Source organism: Zea mays, chromosome 2 (assembly GCF_902167145.1).
Source record: "Zea mays cultivar B73 chromosome 2, Zm-B73-REFERENCE-NAM-5.0, whole genome shotgun sequence".
Classification (NCBI taxonomy): domain Eukaryota; kingdom Viridiplantae; phylum Streptophyta; class Magnoliopsida; order Poales; family Poaceae; genus Zea; species Zea mays.
Window position 1 is genome coordinate 99,946,899 of NC_050097.1, and position 19,961 is coordinate 99,966,859.

General features: G+C 40.8%; 1 protein-coding gene across 1 annotated transcript in view; it reads right to left on the reverse strand.

Annotated features, from left to right (window-relative positions):
- Nucleotides 1–5,190: 5,190 nt before the first annotated feature.
- LOC100501694 (uncharacterized) overlaps nucleotides 5,191–19,961 on the reverse strand; it is a 64,489-nt gene continuing 49,718 nt past the window's right edge. Inside the window, 6 exon segments of the mRNA NM_001196369.1 lie at nucleotides 5,191–5,515; nucleotides 5,598–5,846; nucleotides 9,282–9,420; nucleotides 9,617–9,835; nucleotides 9,921–10,293; nucleotides 10,640–10,898. Coding sequence (NP_001183298.1) covers nucleotides 5,210–5,515; nucleotides 5,598–5,846; nucleotides 9,282–9,420; nucleotides 9,617–9,835; nucleotides 9,921–10,293; nucleotides 10,640–10,898 — 1,545 coding nt within the window. The 3' untranslated portion in view covers nucleotides 5,191–5,209.

Sequence of the window (19,961 nt, forward strand, 5' to 3'; positions counted from 1 at the left end):
CCTAAGGAAGTGCAGCGTAAGTTTTCTGCTCAAAAGTCATTCCAAAGGGAATGCAGAGCCAAATACCGCCGAAATATAAGGCGAAGAAGTTCAAAAGTCGTTCCTAAGGGGATGCAGAACTTATACCGCCGAAATAGAAGGCGAAGAAGTTCAAAAGACGTTCCCAAGGGGATGCAGAACTTACATCACCGAAATAGAAGGTGAAGAAGCTCAAAAGACGTTCCTAAGGGGATGCAGAGCTTGTGTATTCCAGTGTGGGTGTGTGTCTTCGGCATCCTCATCATTTTGCATCATATCATCACATCATTTCGCATAACATTACATCATACATCATATTGCATTAACGACACAAGAATCCAATACGAAGCTAATCTTCGGCAAATGCTTCGTCAAATTGAAAATGTGCTAAGGCACGAAGTAAGCTTCGGGAAATGCAGTTTTATCAGCCTTGTCATAAGGGATATCTTTCTTTACGAAGCATGAAAAGAAGGGAAGGTGTTTTTTGCCGAAGGCTCAAAAACGATATGTGTGTAAATTTCATGCATCGCAAAGAAATAAATTACAATAATTTACATATTCGATTCAATGTTACATGCATCAAATGTCACATCGTTTTGTTACGTTTTGTTACAATAGAAGCCTAATCTTCCTTCAATTGTTCCATACATTCCAGCATTTCAAAATATTATTACAATAAAATCTATTCCTCTCTAAGGACTTTTTCTGCAACTTCGTTCAAGAGTTTGTCGATGACTTCGTCGATAATGGAGTCTGCCATGCTTATAATATCTAATACTTCCTTCATTTCTGGATCAGCTAGAGGATCGTACGGCTCCAGATGCGGGGATAGTTCAGTTGAAGTAAGCAAATAGATTAGTTCAAAGCCAAAAAGCAAGTACCGAAGCTAAGCTAAATAATCAAGAAACAGTACCTATACGCCTTTCGCGTTCTGCAGCTTCTTTAGCTCGCTTTGCTTCTGCCCGGGCCTCGTGGGTATCTTTTTTACTCTTTTTTATAATCTCGTGAGCCAGTTCTCGGCCACCATTCACCCAAACATCGTTATAAAATTTCCTTCCCATTAAAGTTGCTTTGGCTGAAGGATCCTTCGTATCATCTATGGAGAAGGCACCTTCAGCCTGGGCTATGGCCTTAATGTGATCACATCCGACCTTCTCCAGAATAGCTGAGATTCCCGGCGCACCGGAAAACGTGCAAACATCCCCACGATCACTCAAAATTTCTTCGAGGGCTTCAGCTTCTCCACTTATCCATTCAACGACGCGCTCGGGGTCGCCTCGTATGAAGTTTTCTTCAGCAGAGTAGGCACCCACTTTGGCGAAGCTAGTTTTTAATTTCTTCACACAATCCAAGGATTTCTCAAAGCACCTTTCCTTGGATTCGCGAAGTTCTTCAACATTTTTTTCTAGCTTATTTTTCCAATACTCACTAATCTCTTGATTAGCCTGTGCGAGCGCGCAGTTCTCTTTAGCTTCAGCCAGTTGTCTCCGAAGGTCTTCAATTTTTGTTTTCTGGGCTTGGGCCTGAGCTTTGTAATTAGTTTCGTCTTCCTTTACTTTGTTCACCAATGAAATCAAAATTTTGTCATTCTCTAGACCTTCGTTTCTCAGTTCAATCACCTCAGAGCGAAGGTTGTTAAGAGCCATTGTACAACTTTCGTCTTCGGCGCTCTTCTAAGCCCTCAAGGCATTACTAAGAATTAAGTCATGCAAAAGAAGAAGAAAAAGTTGAGCATGGCAATAAAATACTTCATTTTCTAGCTTCAAAGTTAACCTCTATACCTTTATACTGTTGTACGCGAGGCTGTCAACAAGATCATCCTTCGACAAGACCGATAGGCCTTCTTCATGCTTAGGAAATCCCATACTCTTAGCTATCTCCCGGCAAACAGATATTTCTTTGTTATCCGGGAGACTGTACAGGAAATCATCTTCGTTGTTACCATTGAACACTAAGGCCCCCTTCGGATATTTCAGTCTTTGGGCATATTGTTTGGCCTCCAAGATTTCTTCTTCAGATAACTTTTTCCCCGAAGCGTATCGAACAATGTAATCAATATCTCCAACTAAGGCATCGGGGACAGGAGATTTTGCCTTTTCTGCCATGTCTTGTTCTATCGTCTTGCCGGTATCTGAAATTTACTGACCCACCTTATCTTCAGGCTTGGCGGCCTTCGTCTCAGTGAGCGCTGAAGGCCCAACTTTGGCTTCAACTTGGATTTTGGCATCTTCGGCAATTTTCTTGGCAGGAGCAGGAGTTAAGGCCTTCGTGGTCTCTATAACAGCATCTAGCACGCTGGCCATCCTCCTCCTCTTGGGAGTTGCAACAGGAGCTTTTTGCATCTTCGGCAAATCTGCCTCTTCCGGTGGGCTCAGGATTTCTGGCACTTTTATCACTTTTTCCACCTGTGGCTCTTCGGCCTTATCATCTTTAGCTTTGGCTGGCCCGACTGTAGGCACCTTCGGCACTATAGTCAGCTCTTCAAGGCTCTGCACAATCGGAGCAGTTTGTTTTGCTTCGGCAGCTGAAGAGGTCCCTTCTCCAAATTCAGGTACTACAGTCGGTTCAATATAACGCGGCCGGTGGGTCAGAACCTTCACCTTTTTGCACTTCAGCTCAGCTGGGGTGGCCGAAGAGGTAGTCTTTCTCTTTTTCCCTTGCCCTCATAGCGGGTAGTGGTAATCAGGGTATACGAAGCCAATCGCATCAAATACCCTGTTCAATCTTTTCTTGCCCCGACCCCCGAAAGCTGCGGACAAAGCATTATCTTCGGCCATGGAGTATGCCCCGAGTAGCTCATCACTGTTAGCTTCAATACACTTCAGCCAGTCATCGTCTGGCTCATCAAACTTCTCCCTAAATCTAAAGGTATACTTCAATCGGACCAGACCACCCTCACTAGAATCGGCGGTTGTCTCCTTCGGCATATCCTAGCTCTCCACAAGTGGCCATACCCTGAAGGCTATATGCTCTTGAATCAAATCCCTCGTGTCAATGAAACACACAGTGCTAAAGGCCTTCTGACATGCTTCAACATTTCCGTCAATTTCCACCTTCGGCCTTCGGAGGCCGAAGCGAGACCAAATGGGGCGCTGCATGATTTCTTTGATATCTTCCCTTGTCTTTAAATCATTTTTAATTTAAAACCACTCCTCCATCCAGGCCCCGGGCCATCTTTTCTGGAATGTTGGCACTGGGTGGCTTGCATTGGGGCGAGCAATAAATCCATAACAACCGAAGTTGTTGTGGTACTGTTCTTTGCCAGTAGCCTTCGTCTCATATAAAAGCTCGTGCATACTGCAAAAGCACTCCGCTCTTGGCTCTAGCCCCTGACTCCTTACAACCCAGACAAAAATCCCCATCCTAATTATAGCTTCGGGGTTAATCTGATGAAGGAAGATCTGGTATTTCTTCAGCACTTCAACCACAAACTTGCTTAGCGGGAACCGAAGACCTGCCTTTAAGAAGCTTCGGTATGTAACAACTTCGTTTTCCTCCGGAGCAGGGGCAATACTGTCTTCTCCAACTCTAACAATAGACATGTCGCGAAAATATCTCCCCCTCATGGCATCAATATGACTTTGCTTGATAGTCGATTTTTCGAAGATAGTATGGCTTGGGCGCCACGGCCGATCCTCAGAGTCTTCATCCCCATTTTCCACGTCATAACTATCACTGTCATCAGAATCTTCGGATAAACCCTCCATGATCTCCTTAGTAATTTTCTCTGTATTTTTTTTGCCATGGACTCAATAAATCCAGCAATGAAAGGATCTGCAACTTTTTTCTCTTCATACAGCTTCGTCTCCCTGGTCGTTTTCTTCTCTTCAGTCATCTTCTTCTCTCCACTCATCTTCTTCTTTTCAAATTTGGAGTAAACATGTCTTTAAACCGAAGCTCTAAAAACTCGAAAATCAGGCAAGAGCTAATGAGCAAGAGCTAAAAGTTTGAGAAAATAATGCAAATGGCAGAAATGGCGTATCAAATGCTGCCGCTATGGTTCATATTTATACACCCAGTGCTTTGCAACTTGGTGGACCTCGTTTGTCATTGACTGTTGCTATTCTAGCAAAGGGAAGGTGTTTTTTCGGACCTTCGGCTTAAGGCCTTCGTTCATGTCGCAGTCTAAATTCGTTGTTATAACAAATTAATACTGCGAGGGGCTACTGTTGGGGGCCTTCGTCTTCCGAAGGTCCTCAAAAACATGATTAACAATGTTTCCCAAGTGTATTATATGTACTGGAACCTTCGGACTCGGAATGAAGCTGTACACAATATGAAAAGCATGGTCGAGACGAAGGTTGAACCAGGTTCGAAGCTACGTGCAAGGAAGCTTCGGCTCAGTAGCAGAAAAAGTAACTGACTTAAAGAGGAAAAGGCTATCTAGTCCTCGATAAATTGTCCTTAAGTCAATAGTAAACATGAAGGGCATGAATGTAATTTTACATAGGTTGCACCTTGTGCCTATAAATAGATGAACAGTACCCCCCATACTGTTCACGCTGACTTGTATTCACTCATGCGTCGTGCTTGGACTTTAGCCTTCTGTCAAGCCAAAGGTACAAATGTAATTCAATATTGTTTATGTTCATTCATGATGATATAGAAAAGATATATTAATGATGTCATATGATTATTCATGTCATTTCTCATGTTTCATATGCTTCTTCTTTCATTAATATATACTGCGATGATGAAGGTACGTCCTTCATGACCTTCGTCTGAAGATCATTATATCCTAAGGGAAATAATGCTTCGAAGGACGAAGGGACTTTAACCATTAACATTTTGTGTTGCCTTGTTCTTAACTCATAGCATTTGAGAACAGTCCCCAATAGGGGACATGTAACTAGACAAGAACACAACTATAGAGCAAGCCAGCTTGGATCAATTGACTAATCCAATGGCTACCTCAATCTAGCAATCACATGTCCCTCTCCTACTCAATGTAATCCCGTCTCTTGGACACTTGAACATGAAATCTCTGCTAGATGTAAGTGATGAGCCTATACTAGGATAAACATAAAGTGTCTTCAATGTTATACCCTAAACCCCCCCCCCCCACACATAACATTCTAATTACTAGTCGTGGTACCTAGCTCATGGCATATTTCTACAAAATATTTTGCATGACATGGAAATATTTCACTAACAAACTATTATCTTCGTATTCTCAATAAATCTTTATATATTATTGTTTATTACATATATCAATGGGATCCAAGAACAAATCTCTAATTTGTTTCTTCTTTAGACCATTTGGTGTACCAAAACCATCTCCACCTTGATAAACACAATGTGAAATGCGAGCCAAGTCAATACAAGCTTTATTAAAGGGCATAGAATACTGGCAACTATCAAATGCCTCCTCATTAATTACTTTCCATGACTTCAAGATATGCTCTTGCATGGCCTTACGAGAATCATTCTCATTACCACCATTCTCGATCATGTGTAAAGCTATGAAAGATGGAGCATCTCCTCTTCCCAACTCATCCTATTATTCCATATGTATCATATATTAGAAAACAACTTTCAAAAGTTTAAGTAACAAGGAGGGGGGAAACTAAGGTGCTTACTAAGTGTGTTGCAGAGTCATTGCAGAGACGCAAAATTAAGGAAACATGTTGAACTAATCTCAGTTTGGTTTGCAAAGGGGATATCGTACTCATGTTGACAACTGAATCAAGCATTGCGAAGGCATGTAACAACAACAATGGTGCTGAAGATGATACCCATCCATTCTCTAGATACTTTTGAATGCTTGGTCTATAGTTTCCATGGTGCCATTTCGCCTCCACCAAAAATGCCAGGCATATGTCATACCACTGTTAAATGAGAATTACTTAGAAGTTAAATGATAGAACAATATATTAGTCAATCACCAATGATGGCTTCTTAGTTTGAGGGTAGCTATTAGGATTTAGATGGCTAGAGAGGGTGAATAGCCTATAAAACCTTTCTACAAAAACATAATTTGGTTAGTGCATAGTGGTTAGTATATAACATGATCCTAACTACCTTTTATTTTGCACTAGCTATATGTCACTACAAGAAAGCCCCCTAATCTATTCTAGTAGCTTGGTCTCTAAGTCTACGTGTTTCAAACAAACATGCTACACTAATAAGAAATACCTACAACTAGCAAAGCTACTCAAAAAGAGTAACTAAGGTAATTACAACTACGCTGGTAGCTACTCAAACAACTAGCACACTAACAAGTAAAGCTAATAAAATATATACAAGTATGATAGTGAACAAACCAAATGGAACAATAGAGGTGAAACAATATTTATGTCTGAGGTTCAGTTGCTTGTCGATATCCTACATCATTGTTGTGGTGAGTGACAACTTGATGGTTTGTGTGCTAATTGGCCACCTCAAATACCAAGCCCACGACATGTGTGCTTCAAGAACTGGCCACGGTTCCACTAGACATGTTCTTCATAAATCTCCAATGGGGATGCACTCAATATCCCCTCGGAATTAATTGATCGGAGCCGATGACAGTTAGTAAAGTCGCTCAACAATCTCACAAAGCTCCTAGCCGACTAGGTGATGAGAATCACAAGAGTAACAAGAGAGCCACCAACTAATATGCCTCAACTAGTGCCACTAGATAAAAGAACGATGATTCAAGTGCATTAAGGGCTATCTAATCTCACTCAATTGATGAATCAAAGATGCAAGTGAGTGGAGGGTGTGTATGAGCTCTGAAGGGCTTTGCATAATAGTTATAGGGTATAAGAGAGTGTCCATGGCAGTCTACTAAATCTATTTATAAGCTTACTCAAAGAATCCAACAGTTATCTCTTGAATCAACCGCTACAAGGGCACTAGATATTTTTTATGCACCATTGATGCACACACCGAACAAGTTAGGTGCCACTCCAATAGGTCAAACCTACCCATTATCATGTGTCATATGTTCCATGCTCATAACAAACATGACAGTAGACACATCTAGTGCTTGTTATAAGTGATTGACTAATTTGCTGTGGCATTTTTTGATGTGGCATCTAGCGCTCACACTAGACACGTCTGGTGAGTGTTCTGCGCTCTTAGGTTGCTTGTTTTCCAAAATAGCTCTTATCTAGTATGTTGTCCGGTACGGCACCGGACACCTTTGTTGAACCAACTTGAGGTTCTTGCACATGGCTAGGATAATACTGTTAGCCATCTAGTGAACACTAGACTGCAAGGTGTTCGGCTGAAAACTATATTGTGTGTGAGAACAAGCCATGTGTCTAGTGCACGACTAAACATAGCTAATGCATGTAAAATAGACGTACCAAGAGCACTCTCATCTCCTAACACGAGTTCCAACTCTTTAATGTTTTCCAAACATTTAGATCATAGCTAACATTTTCCTAGTGTTTTCCAAAATATTTTTGGTTGTTCTCTAATGTGTGTCACTAGGCCTAAATGAACATGCATGTAAATCCAACACCTAGTTGTACAAGACGACCAAATTCGCTAATAGATCTCCCCTCTTAATAGTGCGACCTTCGATCATGAACTCGATCAAACACTCTAATGCATCTTGACTAAAAAAATCCCAGCTATACCTTTGCATTGAGCCCATGCACTTTGTTAGCACTTGATCAACACTTTTGGCCATCACCATCATCTCTTTTGTAAGGAAAATTGACCTCATCCCATTATATTTTTTTGTGTTTTATGAAGAACAAGACCATTCAAACTAATGGACATTGCTAGTGTAATGCATAGTGGACTTGGACATAGCCAAATGAGTGATCCGAATGATGAACACCTCAAACAAGGCATTAGAAGACATGTTGATGACTGACTAGTAAATGCAAGGATCTAATACATAAGTTGAAAAAATACTAGAAAAGACACACTAAAAAATGAAGAGGAACATGTGCTACTCGATAGCACCGGATACTCCGATAATCCACTAGATATACCATTGGACAACATTGGTACTATTGCGAAGAAGGGCAATTGCAACCATGGACATCAGACATGCAGGTGTGCATGGATCCTAGGAATTGGATGTGGCCGGTGATGCACCAAATCCCTCACCAAGTAGAGAACTCTAAGAAGGTTGCAACATGTATTGGAGAAGGCCATAAGACACTGCATGTATCCAATGGTGCATCAGACATCACAACAGATACCTAATCTTTAACAAGTAGCAATGGCTAGAATACCAATGACTAGCTGACATGGATTCATCGTACATGTTTGTTGGGTGCACCATACATGTCTTGTGCTTTTGTAGAATGGTTGTGCACCCTTCAATGACTAGTTTTAGAGTTGGGGCCATATATACCCCTTTGGCTAAGGATTTGAAAGGTGTATGAGCTGAGCAACAGATCAATGGATTTGAGACTCATCTCTATTAGATCTAGACTCCTAAGTGATTAAAGAATCACCCAATGATTAGAGTAGGTGCTTTGCAAAGTGCTTAGGCTAATTAGTTCACCACTTAGGTGCTTGCTCTTGGTCTAGACTAAATGTTTAGTGAGTTTGTTAAATCTCTTACCCTTGTTCCTTGTGTGCACCATTGTTGTAATCAAAGGGGCTTGTAGTCTTATGAGATCACACTATCTAAGTTTATGGTGTGGCCACCACCATATACTAGAGGGAATGAGTCCTACGAAATTTTAGCTAGAAGTTAGATAGTGAAAATGACAGGGAGTAGTCCAGGAAAAGATATTTTAGAGACCCACTTTGCAGGTGGTGACGGATCATGGGTTATCCACAAAGTTACCTAGCAAGGAATTTGTTCCTCATGTAGGCATCCTTGTGGTGGGCTCCAATGAGAACTAGGGAAAGCATGATCTTCTTGATATCTCAGTAAAAATATCAGAGCCATTATTGGGAGTTTGCATCTCTATCTCAATTAAGCTTCCATACTTTATTTCTTACTTAGGATATGTGCTTACTTTCCTTATTTAGCTTTCTAGGCTAATGATAGGATTGGAGCCTAGGTTGCATAACTCTTTTGTAGTAGAGATAGTAACACATCTAGCAAAACCATAGTTTCACATCTAGATGAATTACTTTTTTGCATAGGTTTTGATTAGGTGGAAATTAGAGGCGATAGATACAAGTAAAATATAAGCTTCCCAATTCAACCCCCTTTAAGGTGTCATGGTCCCTACACTATGGTTGCCATCCTTTATCAATACCAGATGTGGACTTTACCTATCTCATACACAACACTAGAGTAAAGGTTAGTCCACTAATTGTCTTAATTACCAAAACCAAATATAGGGATTTCAGTAGTTCACCGATTTTTGTAGAAGATAATGCATACTACAACCATGTTTCTTCAAAGCGTGTTCAGCAACTTCATTTGATGTGTCATATATAATAGAATAAAGTGCTTTCATGTACTCTGGAAGTGTCTCATTTGGTATCGCATCCCACCTGAAAACATTTGGATGCAAAATTAATGGGTCACATTCTATGGGATGAGATAAAACATGGTACATGACGAGAATCTAGTGGTATTTATAGAACTTTTTAGGTATTTTTCTTTGCAAATGTTCATAGATTTTGTGGCAATGCAAGGCTTCCAAGTTGTTCATTAATCATATGCTTCTTCTATTGAAATTCTTCTTACCTTGCAATTGCATTTGTGAAGAGTACAAGTTCTTCTATGGTTCCATATACATCATAAAGATCATCCAAGTAAACAATTAGATTGGAAACTTTAGCAAGCATTTGACGACATGTTCCAAGCTTTGGATCCCAAACAATTCCATTAGCATAATGGAAACACTCCATCAGACGATCCCTTGCAAATGGCAACTTTTCACCAAGCCCAATTTTCTTCCACCACCTAAGAGTGTTGAAAAATAATTTATTTTAGGTAGGAAATTAGACAATGTATGTGGTAGGAAGAAAAGTCTATGCCTCAAGCATACCGTGTCACTACTGCAAGATCTTTTTGATGTTCATATTGAACCTGGTTGAAGTCAAGTTCAGCAAATTGGAGTAGCAAGGGGCACATGTTTCTGTCTCTAGCATAGTAATCAATGAACCATCTTGTTTCTAGTCTTGAAGCTCTCCAATGCAGTGGAAGTTCTAAAGAATGTGCCACACCCTCCCTTAAGTGTGGTAGCATGAATGGCATAAGTTGCTTAAGTGCTTTAGCTGAAAATGTCCTTGCTACATCCAATTTTTCCTCATCTCCAAATGCCAGATATGAGGCCTCGTATAGTAATAGAAGTGTGTTTGCGTCCTCCAGACTTGGTGTCTTTGTGATGAATTTTTCATAATTATGGTAGCCTAATGGTCCTGCAACATTAAAATTGTAGCCATTAGATTTTGTTATCCAAATAGATTTTCAATTATGTATTTGCATTGTAGAATTGTAATGCTTATGCCTAACAATAAATAATATTATATTTTCTATTGTGTGACAAATCATTTTAATATTGCAATTTTGTTGATTATTGACAAATGAAAATGAAACATTGATTCAAACACATCAGATTCTAAAAACCTTCAATGTTTTAGTTAATATATTTCAAGAATAATGTGTGGAATATCAATACCATATAATACATATGACAACATATGAACATGTGTCCATCTACATGTCATAAAAAATCATTATTTTAACAAAAGAGATTGCTAATACCTAGGATTGTTGGGAAACCATTTTCTCTAAGTAACCGGAATTTTAAGGCTGTGAAAGCAATGTTGTCATATGTGTACTGAGCTTTGGTACTCTCATTGGAGATGGAGTATAGGATGTTACTAATCTCATCCTCAAAGTGGTAAGAGATTCCAAGTCGTTGCATTGCATCAATAGTCTGAAGTTTAGAAGATGGTTCTACTTTCTTGAGCAACATATCTCTTATCCTTCTCTTCATCTTATAATAACTAGAAGGATGGACCTGCATCATTACTTATAAGCCATTATTAATGGAATAGCTTGAAAATAAAACTATTAGATGTTGATATGTTATAAGAAATACTCTAGCGATGATAGCATAAATACTATTAGGGAGTGAATTAGAATGCATGTGCTTCATTTCTTTTGAAATTTCAAAGTCTAGTTCCATTAACTTCCTTGAAATCAATATTGTTGGCACCATATTTAAATTTATTTCTTTAACTACTTCATATAGACGAGATGGAATTTAAACTTCAGTTGACTAGTAGTGATGTTATTTAGTAAGAATTAATGATCTTAATTGTTTAGGATAAACTACTATTGAAGCATCATTAACAATTGATATTGATCTAGTAGTGATGTTGCATTAGTCCATTTCAAATGCTCTAGGCAACTATCAATCAACTAGCTATGGAGAACTATGAGTGATGTACTCCCTCCGTCCCAAGTTATAATTCGTTTGACTTTTTTGTGCCATGTTTGACCAGCTCGTCCTATTTAAATTTTTTGCTAAAATATGAAAAATTCAAAGCCACATTTAAGTACTACCTTTGTTCTCGAATATTTGTTGCCTATTAGTTCATTTTGAACTAAATTGCGACAAATAAAAAAGAATAGATGGAGTATATTATATGCTAAACAATATCACATCAAAAATTAACAATAATTATGATTTTTTTGAATAAGACGAGTCGGTCAAACTAAGGGTAAAAATTCAAACGAATTATAAATTGGAATGGAGGGAGTATTGCACAACACTAGGTTGCTAGGTGGAGTTGGAGATGCATAGAGTTACTATCATTTCCAACCATTGGTCCTAATTTATAGTTCCACTACAAGTGCCACTATCAATGGGACCTTCCAACTAGCAGTATATCTGAATTGGTGATTTCAAAACATACCTTCACGTAGATGAAGCTAGAATAATTTATTTATGTATTAATAATGTTCTAAAAACATGTTTTGTACCTCTAGAAGCTCCATAAATCTTTCTTATTGGAAGTGTTGAGACATTTGTGTTTTTGTGTGGTTTAATGCAACCTAGTCTCCAATTTTTTTATCAACCTCTTATATTCGCATTGTCTTGAAAAATAACAACTAGGAGAGATTATCCAACATTGGCAAGGGTATCCCTTCTATTCCATGCTTTTATAATTTCCATGATTTTTCTTAATAGATTATTTGTGAATGTATAAAGTATGGGCTATTGCAACCTATATCACAACGACACTCTAGGCAAATGCTTTGCCATTATGCAGATGTTGTTACCATTTTTAGTGTGACATATAGCGTAGTATGGAATTTGGCCAATAGTGGCTAATGTGCATGTGATCAAATATTATTAAGGGTTAAACTCGCCTTGTTGTTAAATGTGGGTTAGACAAACATATAAGACTTCAAGAGTCCATCCCATCATCTGTGAGTTAAACCTTTCATATTAAGCGAGGGAAAAAGCATTAGTGGGATTGTCAGCACCTAGGGAAAGGTATATCCCTATTACTGCAATGACAAGTACAAGGATCCTATCATGCATTGAATACCTACACAACATAAGAAAATTACAAAGCTCGACCTCAAAGTCCCATATGCCTCGGAACTCCCACTAGAGAGACACTCGGGGTCGCGCATGCCCTAGGGTGTTTTCGAGTAGGACCCACAAGTCTCTTCGCACAATGGATCATGTAAAACGTAGCCCCCAAGGGCCACTTACACCCTATGGCATCAATTAAGAAGAATCCCCAAGGCCCCTCCAACCCCGTGGGCATAGTCAAGTAAATCCCTAAAGCCCCTTGCACACTAATAGATCTAACACATACAGCCCTTGGTACAACTTGTGCCCTAGGGCACCTAACTGTAAGGCCCATAGTGCACCTTGCACCCCAAGGTACGATACTGATTGAGTAAGGCCCATAGGGCCCCGCTCACCATGGGGGCTTATTGAGTAAGGACTCTAGAGCCCCTCATGCCATGTGGTACTAACTAAGTAAATCCCTATGGTGCTAATTGAGTGAGGCCCCTAGGCCCCTCGTGCCCCATTGTACTAAGTAAAGCTTTGATCCATAGTGCCCTAGGGTACTAGCTAAGTAAATCCCCAAGGGTCCTCATACCATAGGGAACTAACTAAATAAAACCCTCATAGCCACTTGTGCGCGGAATACTAAATGAGAAAAACCCTAGGGGGCTTACACCTTGAGGCATCTAATAAATAAATCCCTAGCAACCCAAATGAACAAGCCCCTAGGGGCCCAGATGCCCAAGGTTATAGGAACCTAGGTGTTGTTTGGTTTACGAAATGTAACGTAAAGGGTAATGGTAATGGTTTACACTCGATTACTGACGGTAACAAGTTTGAATAGTCCGGTATCAATTTTTAGTATGGTATCTAATTACAGGTGGACTAAAACAAACATGATTTAACGTTATCACTTACCGATTACGTTACAAATATGTGAACCAAACGGTACCCTAGGGTCTACAAAGGGTTGTCCACATACCAAGGGCCGCTGGGAGTCATACAAAAAGGGGTGGGTCCCACCCAATCGAAATCTTGAGGAATTATTATCACAACATATGAGGTACAAGGCTAAATGCATAGAGGGAGATGTTACATAGCATGTGATTGCATGACCTAGCCTATGCAACACTTGAGGACTCTAAACCAGGTGTATGACAACCTGCCGGCCATAACAATGTGCATATTGTATGCTGAGGTGAACAAAGCAACATGTGAAATAACACTAGCTATTCTATCATACGTAGGTAATGTGTCAATGACAGAGAATGGCAAAGGCACCAAAATGTTCAACTTAGAAGGTATGCTAGTAAAGTACCAAGGGATGGCCACGATTGAGGCACATTAGATGCATAAATACACATGCTCTACCACCTAATTGAGCTTAGGACCAATAACACTATGCACGAGTACAATACAATATACCATAGAGCAAAGACATACAACATTATGAGTATGTAAGAGTAGTGTGCATCGATAGGACAAAACATCATGAGTGTAATGCCCATGGTAAAAGGTATGAAGGAAATTGATGCAAAGAGATAGAACAGTGGGGTAGCATAAAGACTCTCCTCTATAAAATACGTCAAGGTAGCTAGTCCCTTCCCTCTATGTGTTCAAGGCAATGAAAATCCCCCATAGTAGCTAGTCCATTCATTGACATATCCTTTGGTGTAGTCCACAATGCTAGAACCATCAAGCTCCTAATCACTTTTGGGTCTCCTAAAATTTCATACCCCATATGTAGAGCCAATCTATAGCTAGCCCTAAGGAAGTCATTTAGATTTTGAGGGACTAGGTAAAGGTGTTGGTATCAGTAGAAAAACTTTAAACATAATCTTGGTCGTGGCTAGGACCAAGGTGCCCTACGGGGGGCCTAGAAATCTTAAGTGTGACCCTAGGGCACCCAACCTATCCTAATGCCATAACTCCATCACATGGGCCCCCAAAGGGCTTGGGAGGGAACCTTGCACCTCAAAGCTCGAGATGGTCCCCACCAAGGTCAATAGATCTAGAACACAACCACCTAGACTACGTGCGTAGGCAGAAATCTAGGGAAGCAATAGAAACTCGTGCTCATCACCTTCCTTTCCGAGCACATTGATGCATTTCCCTAGGTACCATCTAACATGTCCAAGGTCCCTAGGGAAGTGATCAACCATCACTTTACCATATGGCCTAACACGCGACCGATGAACCAGAATCTATAGAGGCAATCCACAAAGCGATACGCTTTCATCTACAAAGAGATCAACTAACTTCTTCAAAGTGACTCTATCTGATATGTCCAGTACCCAAAGTGGCTAGCCAACTACTTCATCATACTAAAGACTCAAGGAAATCTTCATATATGCATTGACAAGACCAACCTAAACAAGGCATATCCCAAAGTTCCATATGTCTCTCCCAAATAGATAAAAAGGCTCATTGATCAAAACAAAACACAAGTGCACATAGACCAAAACAATGCATAAGTGCACAATAGGCCCACAGTTGTTCTACCTGGTAGCTTGACTCTCTCATCCTTTTATAGCACCCATCCAATGCTCACGTCGCTTCAACTAGCGGTGTGGTACTAAGTCACAACATCCAACACTCAGACGCCTCTTTAACCGACGCTCATCATCAATTTGCTGGCTGTGTAGCCCGTGTGACAAGAGCCCAGCAATATTTGTTCAGCCCGAATGCCCAATAGCGCACAATCTACATGGAGTCATCCGGGCTCGACAAATCCCTTCAATTGATTCAAAATAAGAAAATAGCCTGATTTGCTTCTTCGGTATATTGATTTTTTTCAATCTTTCTTTCTAATATGAAAGCACCAGTTACAATGGTCGTCTCGTGTCACCCCTTCCCTTCCCCATATTTAATGGTAAAATGTTAAATTAAATTTATGAACATATGGGGATTTTAACCATAGTCTCCAAACCAATATTCACAGCCACTTAGCCAATAGAACATATATGTCTCTGTGTTTATACTGTATAGAAATTACAAATAGGAACTGTAGCAACGTACGAACATTTTTTATTGAATGTTAAATTAAATTTATGCACAAATGGGGATTTGAACCATAGTCTCCAAACCTATATTCACACCCACTTAGCCAACAAAACCCATATGTTTTTGTGTTTTTGTACTCTATATCAAATACAACAAGGAACCGTAGCAACGTACGAGCCTTTTCTTATTGGTATGTTTACCGATCGTATTTTAGATTCCGACCATTACTGGTGCATTTTTCATACCGAACTTTTGTTTCCAATGTTTCCGAAATAAAAATGTTGTTTGTTTCTAGAGTTACCGTTTTCGATTTTGTTTCCGATAAAAAATATGAAAACGGAAATGGTTTTGACTTTTACGAATTGTTTCTGACAGTTTTCATCCTTAACCACCTTAGGACCCTAACTAGTGTGGCTTGGAGCCTATTGTGTTCCCGCCAATGTTTCCATTTTTATAGAAATCTATGGCAATATAGTGGAAGTCGCATTAGGGCCTAGAACACGATTGGAAGTAAACTTTCACAAATGAGCTGGCGCTAGAACTGGTCCAAGTAGCAAAGAAATGGCAGAACAAAGGGGCAAAAGGAATCACCCTGACAAAGGCTTCATAGATATAAGCATAGGTGGAAAGGGAAAAGATGGCTATAGGTATAAGATAGCCAAGCATGAGGCCATAGAACTCAAGGATCGCATGGGTGAAACAAAAGAGAGGGAAGTGAACTCCGATGACAAGGTGTTCATATAAAAACTTAGGTACTCACCATCGTCTTCCAACAAAAGTTAGGCAAGGTGTACTGTGTGACAGACATCGCTTGAGCTTAGTGGCAAAACCTAGCCAAGGATTGCCCTAACCTTGGCAAGGATCTTCTCTTTAAGCACCCGAGTCTTGGGGAGATGCTTGAGGATTGAGGCGTTTGCCATGGTAGATCACAAGGAGGGCAAAGTCAAACCAGGGTAAAGGAAGGAAGAAGAATAGTAGTGATAGGCTAGGCAAACAAGGAGGCAATAGACTCACATAAAAGAGGTAAAACCATGCATAGTCCCTTATTTAAAGGGAGTTCCAATTGGATACCCTTATATCCCGCTTTCTCCCTCTACCCACCTATCAAGACTAGAGAGGGTCCTTAAGAGCACACCAAAAGGAGCACCAAAAAATGACCAACCCAAGTAGGATGTTACACCTGCTAATTTGCTTTAATAGCCCTATCAAGTTAGCCCTAGGGTTTGAGAGTATGTTTAGAATCCTAACCACAAGATGAATACTCTCACATGTAAGGGTAATGTAGTCTATTGCTTCACACTGGCATAATCACGTCTATCAAGACCAAAAAGTTGTCACATCCTACCATGATAAGACTTGTGCCACGTGAGTGTCGCTTCGATGCCTTGGGTCGTAGGCTAAATGATGTGCTTCACAATAGTCAACATAATAATAACCCAATAGAATCTTGGGGGAAGATCAACTGATAGAATATATTGAGGATTAAAATATGGCTTAGTTTTTAGTTCATACCAACTATGATCCATGAGGCATCACAAGGATAGGTCCCACCTACAAGACCACTCCTAAAGTAGGACTTGGGCCAATATTAGCACCTAAGGAAATACATACCCTCTATTGTTGCCTTGACGTGCTCAAGGATCCTATCATATAAGATATGCATACCATAAGTAAATTACCAAGCTTGCACGCAAAGTCCCATATGCCTTGGAACGCCCACTAGAGAGAACCCGAGGGCCCTCATGCCCTGTGGTGTATGATAGGTAGGACCCATGAGGCTCCTTATTCCTAGAGCATCCAACAAGTAGCCCCACTAAAGGGGTACTTGCACCTTAGGCCTTAGTTAAGAAGAAAGTCCTTAGGGGCCCTTGGTCCCCAGAGCCTCAAACAAGCAAATCACCAAGGCCCCTTATACCCCAAAATATATAACAAATACAACCTTTGGATCCTCATGCTTTAGGGCACCAAGTAGTAAGGCCCCTAGGGCCCTACACACCTAGGGAAGTGATTGACTAAGACATTTAGGGCCCCTCACACATAGGGTACTAAATGAGTAAAGCCTCAATGTCACTTGCAGCCTAGGGTGCTAATTGAGTAAGGTCCCTCGTGTCCTAGGTTATAAACTATGTAAAGTCTAGGTGGGGGGCTTTCGTGCCATGAGTTACTAACCAAATGAAGACCCTAGGGCCCCTCATACTTTGGGGTACTAATTAAGTAAAAACCCTATGACCCTCATGCCCTAGAATACTAATTGAGAAAAACTCATAGGGGGCCTTGCACCTGAGGCATGTGATAAATACATCCTTAGGGCCCTAAATAAATAACCCCCTAGGAGCTCCACATGTGCCAAGGTTGATAGGATGCTAGGGCCCATAATGGGTTTTCCATGTACCAGGGTCCAATAGGAGCAATACAAAAAAAGGGATGGGCCCCACCTATTCAAAAAACTTGAGGAAATATTATCATAACTTATGAGGTACAACCTTAAGTGTGTAGTTGGATATATTATACGGCATGTGAACTCTTGACCTACCCTACACAACACTTGAGGACTCTAAAAGCTAGTGTACATCAACCTACCGATTGTAATAATGCATGTGCAACATGTTGAGGTGAACAAAATAACATGGGAAAGGACACCGGCTAGCCTATCATATGTAGGCAATGTGGCTACAACATGGAAGTTCATAGCAAAGGTAACAGAACCTACCATGTAGAAGGTATGGCTAGTAAGGTACCGAGGGATGGCCTTGATGTGAAAAGACAGAATGGTGGGGTAGCATGTAGACCCATCTCCATAAAATGAGTTAAAGGTAGCTTGCTAGTAGAGGATAGTTGTTGGACATATAAAAGGATAGGTCAATTGCTGCATATGTATGTAGTGCTATCACCCCTTTAGGTTCGAAAGGTAGATAGAACAACACTCAATTCCAGGACACAGAACCAATCTCGAGACAAGAGACTTCAAGTCTAGTTCCTCACTAAAGGCAAGAACTATAGCCAAATTGTTTTAGTTTTTGATTCCTTCAGAAAGTATGTTGACGTCATAGCTTGAGGGTTGCAATAATTTGCGCATCCAATACATAGAAATCCACCATCATAAAGAAGACATACGATATTATGCATATTGTGGACTGAACGTGTAAAAATTCCATGTGTTGTTATGCTCGTGTGGTCATGATCCCTTAGGCAATCTGCATCTCATCAGGAGTCGCTCCATATTCCTGTAGTTAATTTAACTCAAGTAGCTTGGGTACCCAAGTGTTGTTACCATGACACACTATCATACAAAAACCTTTAGAAATATGATCTTATGCCTTGGATTCGAAAATTGTTGATAAGCTCCTAGGATGGAAGGTGTCACTCTTAAATATGGCACATTGTACCCCATGGCCTACTTTGTCTGCCATATAATACTAGTGTAGCTACGAATTGCAAACTTCTATAAATGGTTCATCAAAGCGATATATAAGTTTTGGAAGAGCTTTCTTAGGAAAGGACATGGACAAGCTAATGGGGTATATGGCCAAGTTGCCTACGTGAAGGTAACCTAACCATTAGGTCTTGGTGGCCTTATGTAACACCCTAGCAACTCTTGGATTGGTGGTACTTGCTCCTTGGATCCTGTAGGATCATAGATCATACCCACGGCCCAACATGAGTCTTTTCCACACACTTTGTCCTCATTCATGCATAATAGGAGAAAATTTCGGGTAGGTCACTGTCGGTACCTTGAAACAGGGGTACCCCTGGTTACAAGGTATAGACGCCGTGCTGGCGGTAAAGCCTCTAGTTGCGCGGCAAGCGGCTCACCGTCGTGCAACATTAGCCGCCTTGGGGTCACCACACGGCCAAGGGAAAAAGCGTGCTCCGGATACACGCAGTAGGTCCGGGCCTGCTGTGATACCCAATTTTCTGAAAAGAAGTTAAATTTATTTTTCCCTTGGGGTTCGAGTTTTTTAGGAAGCATTCACCAGTAAAACAGTAGAATACTTGTTGGATTTGTGCGCTGGGGTCGGGAGCAGACGTGAGAGCGAGTTTGGGCCGTGGATCTCGATCCGGCGGTGGGGAGCCCATTAGTTTCCCCCCCTTAACCCTAGCCGCCCCCTCCCTCTCACTCCCCCACCCCTTTGGCCGCCCCCCTCTCTCTTCCTCTCTTCCACTCTTGCAGCCGCCCCAATCCCTCTCCTTCCCCAAGTGATTGCAGTGCCACCCCTCAACCCTAGCCGCGCCCACCTCTTCCTCTCCAAGGTGGAGCCTCCCCGCTTGGTGTCCGTCGTGTGGGTGCGAGTCTTCCATGGGAGTTTGGAGGGATGAAGAAGGAAGAAAAGAAGGAGGAACCCAAGGTTATTTTCGTGATCATTTTGTTGTATTTGTGCTGCAATCCAATTGGTTACATGTTTACCTATGCGATTTGGTAGAGGTGCTGTCCAGAAATTTAGTGGGTGGACGAACAACAGTAGTTCTAGGGATTTCTGGGAATTGTTTGTGGGCAATTAGTGGGGATCAGTTGGAGAATCATGTAGAGCTTTGTCATACCTTTCCAAC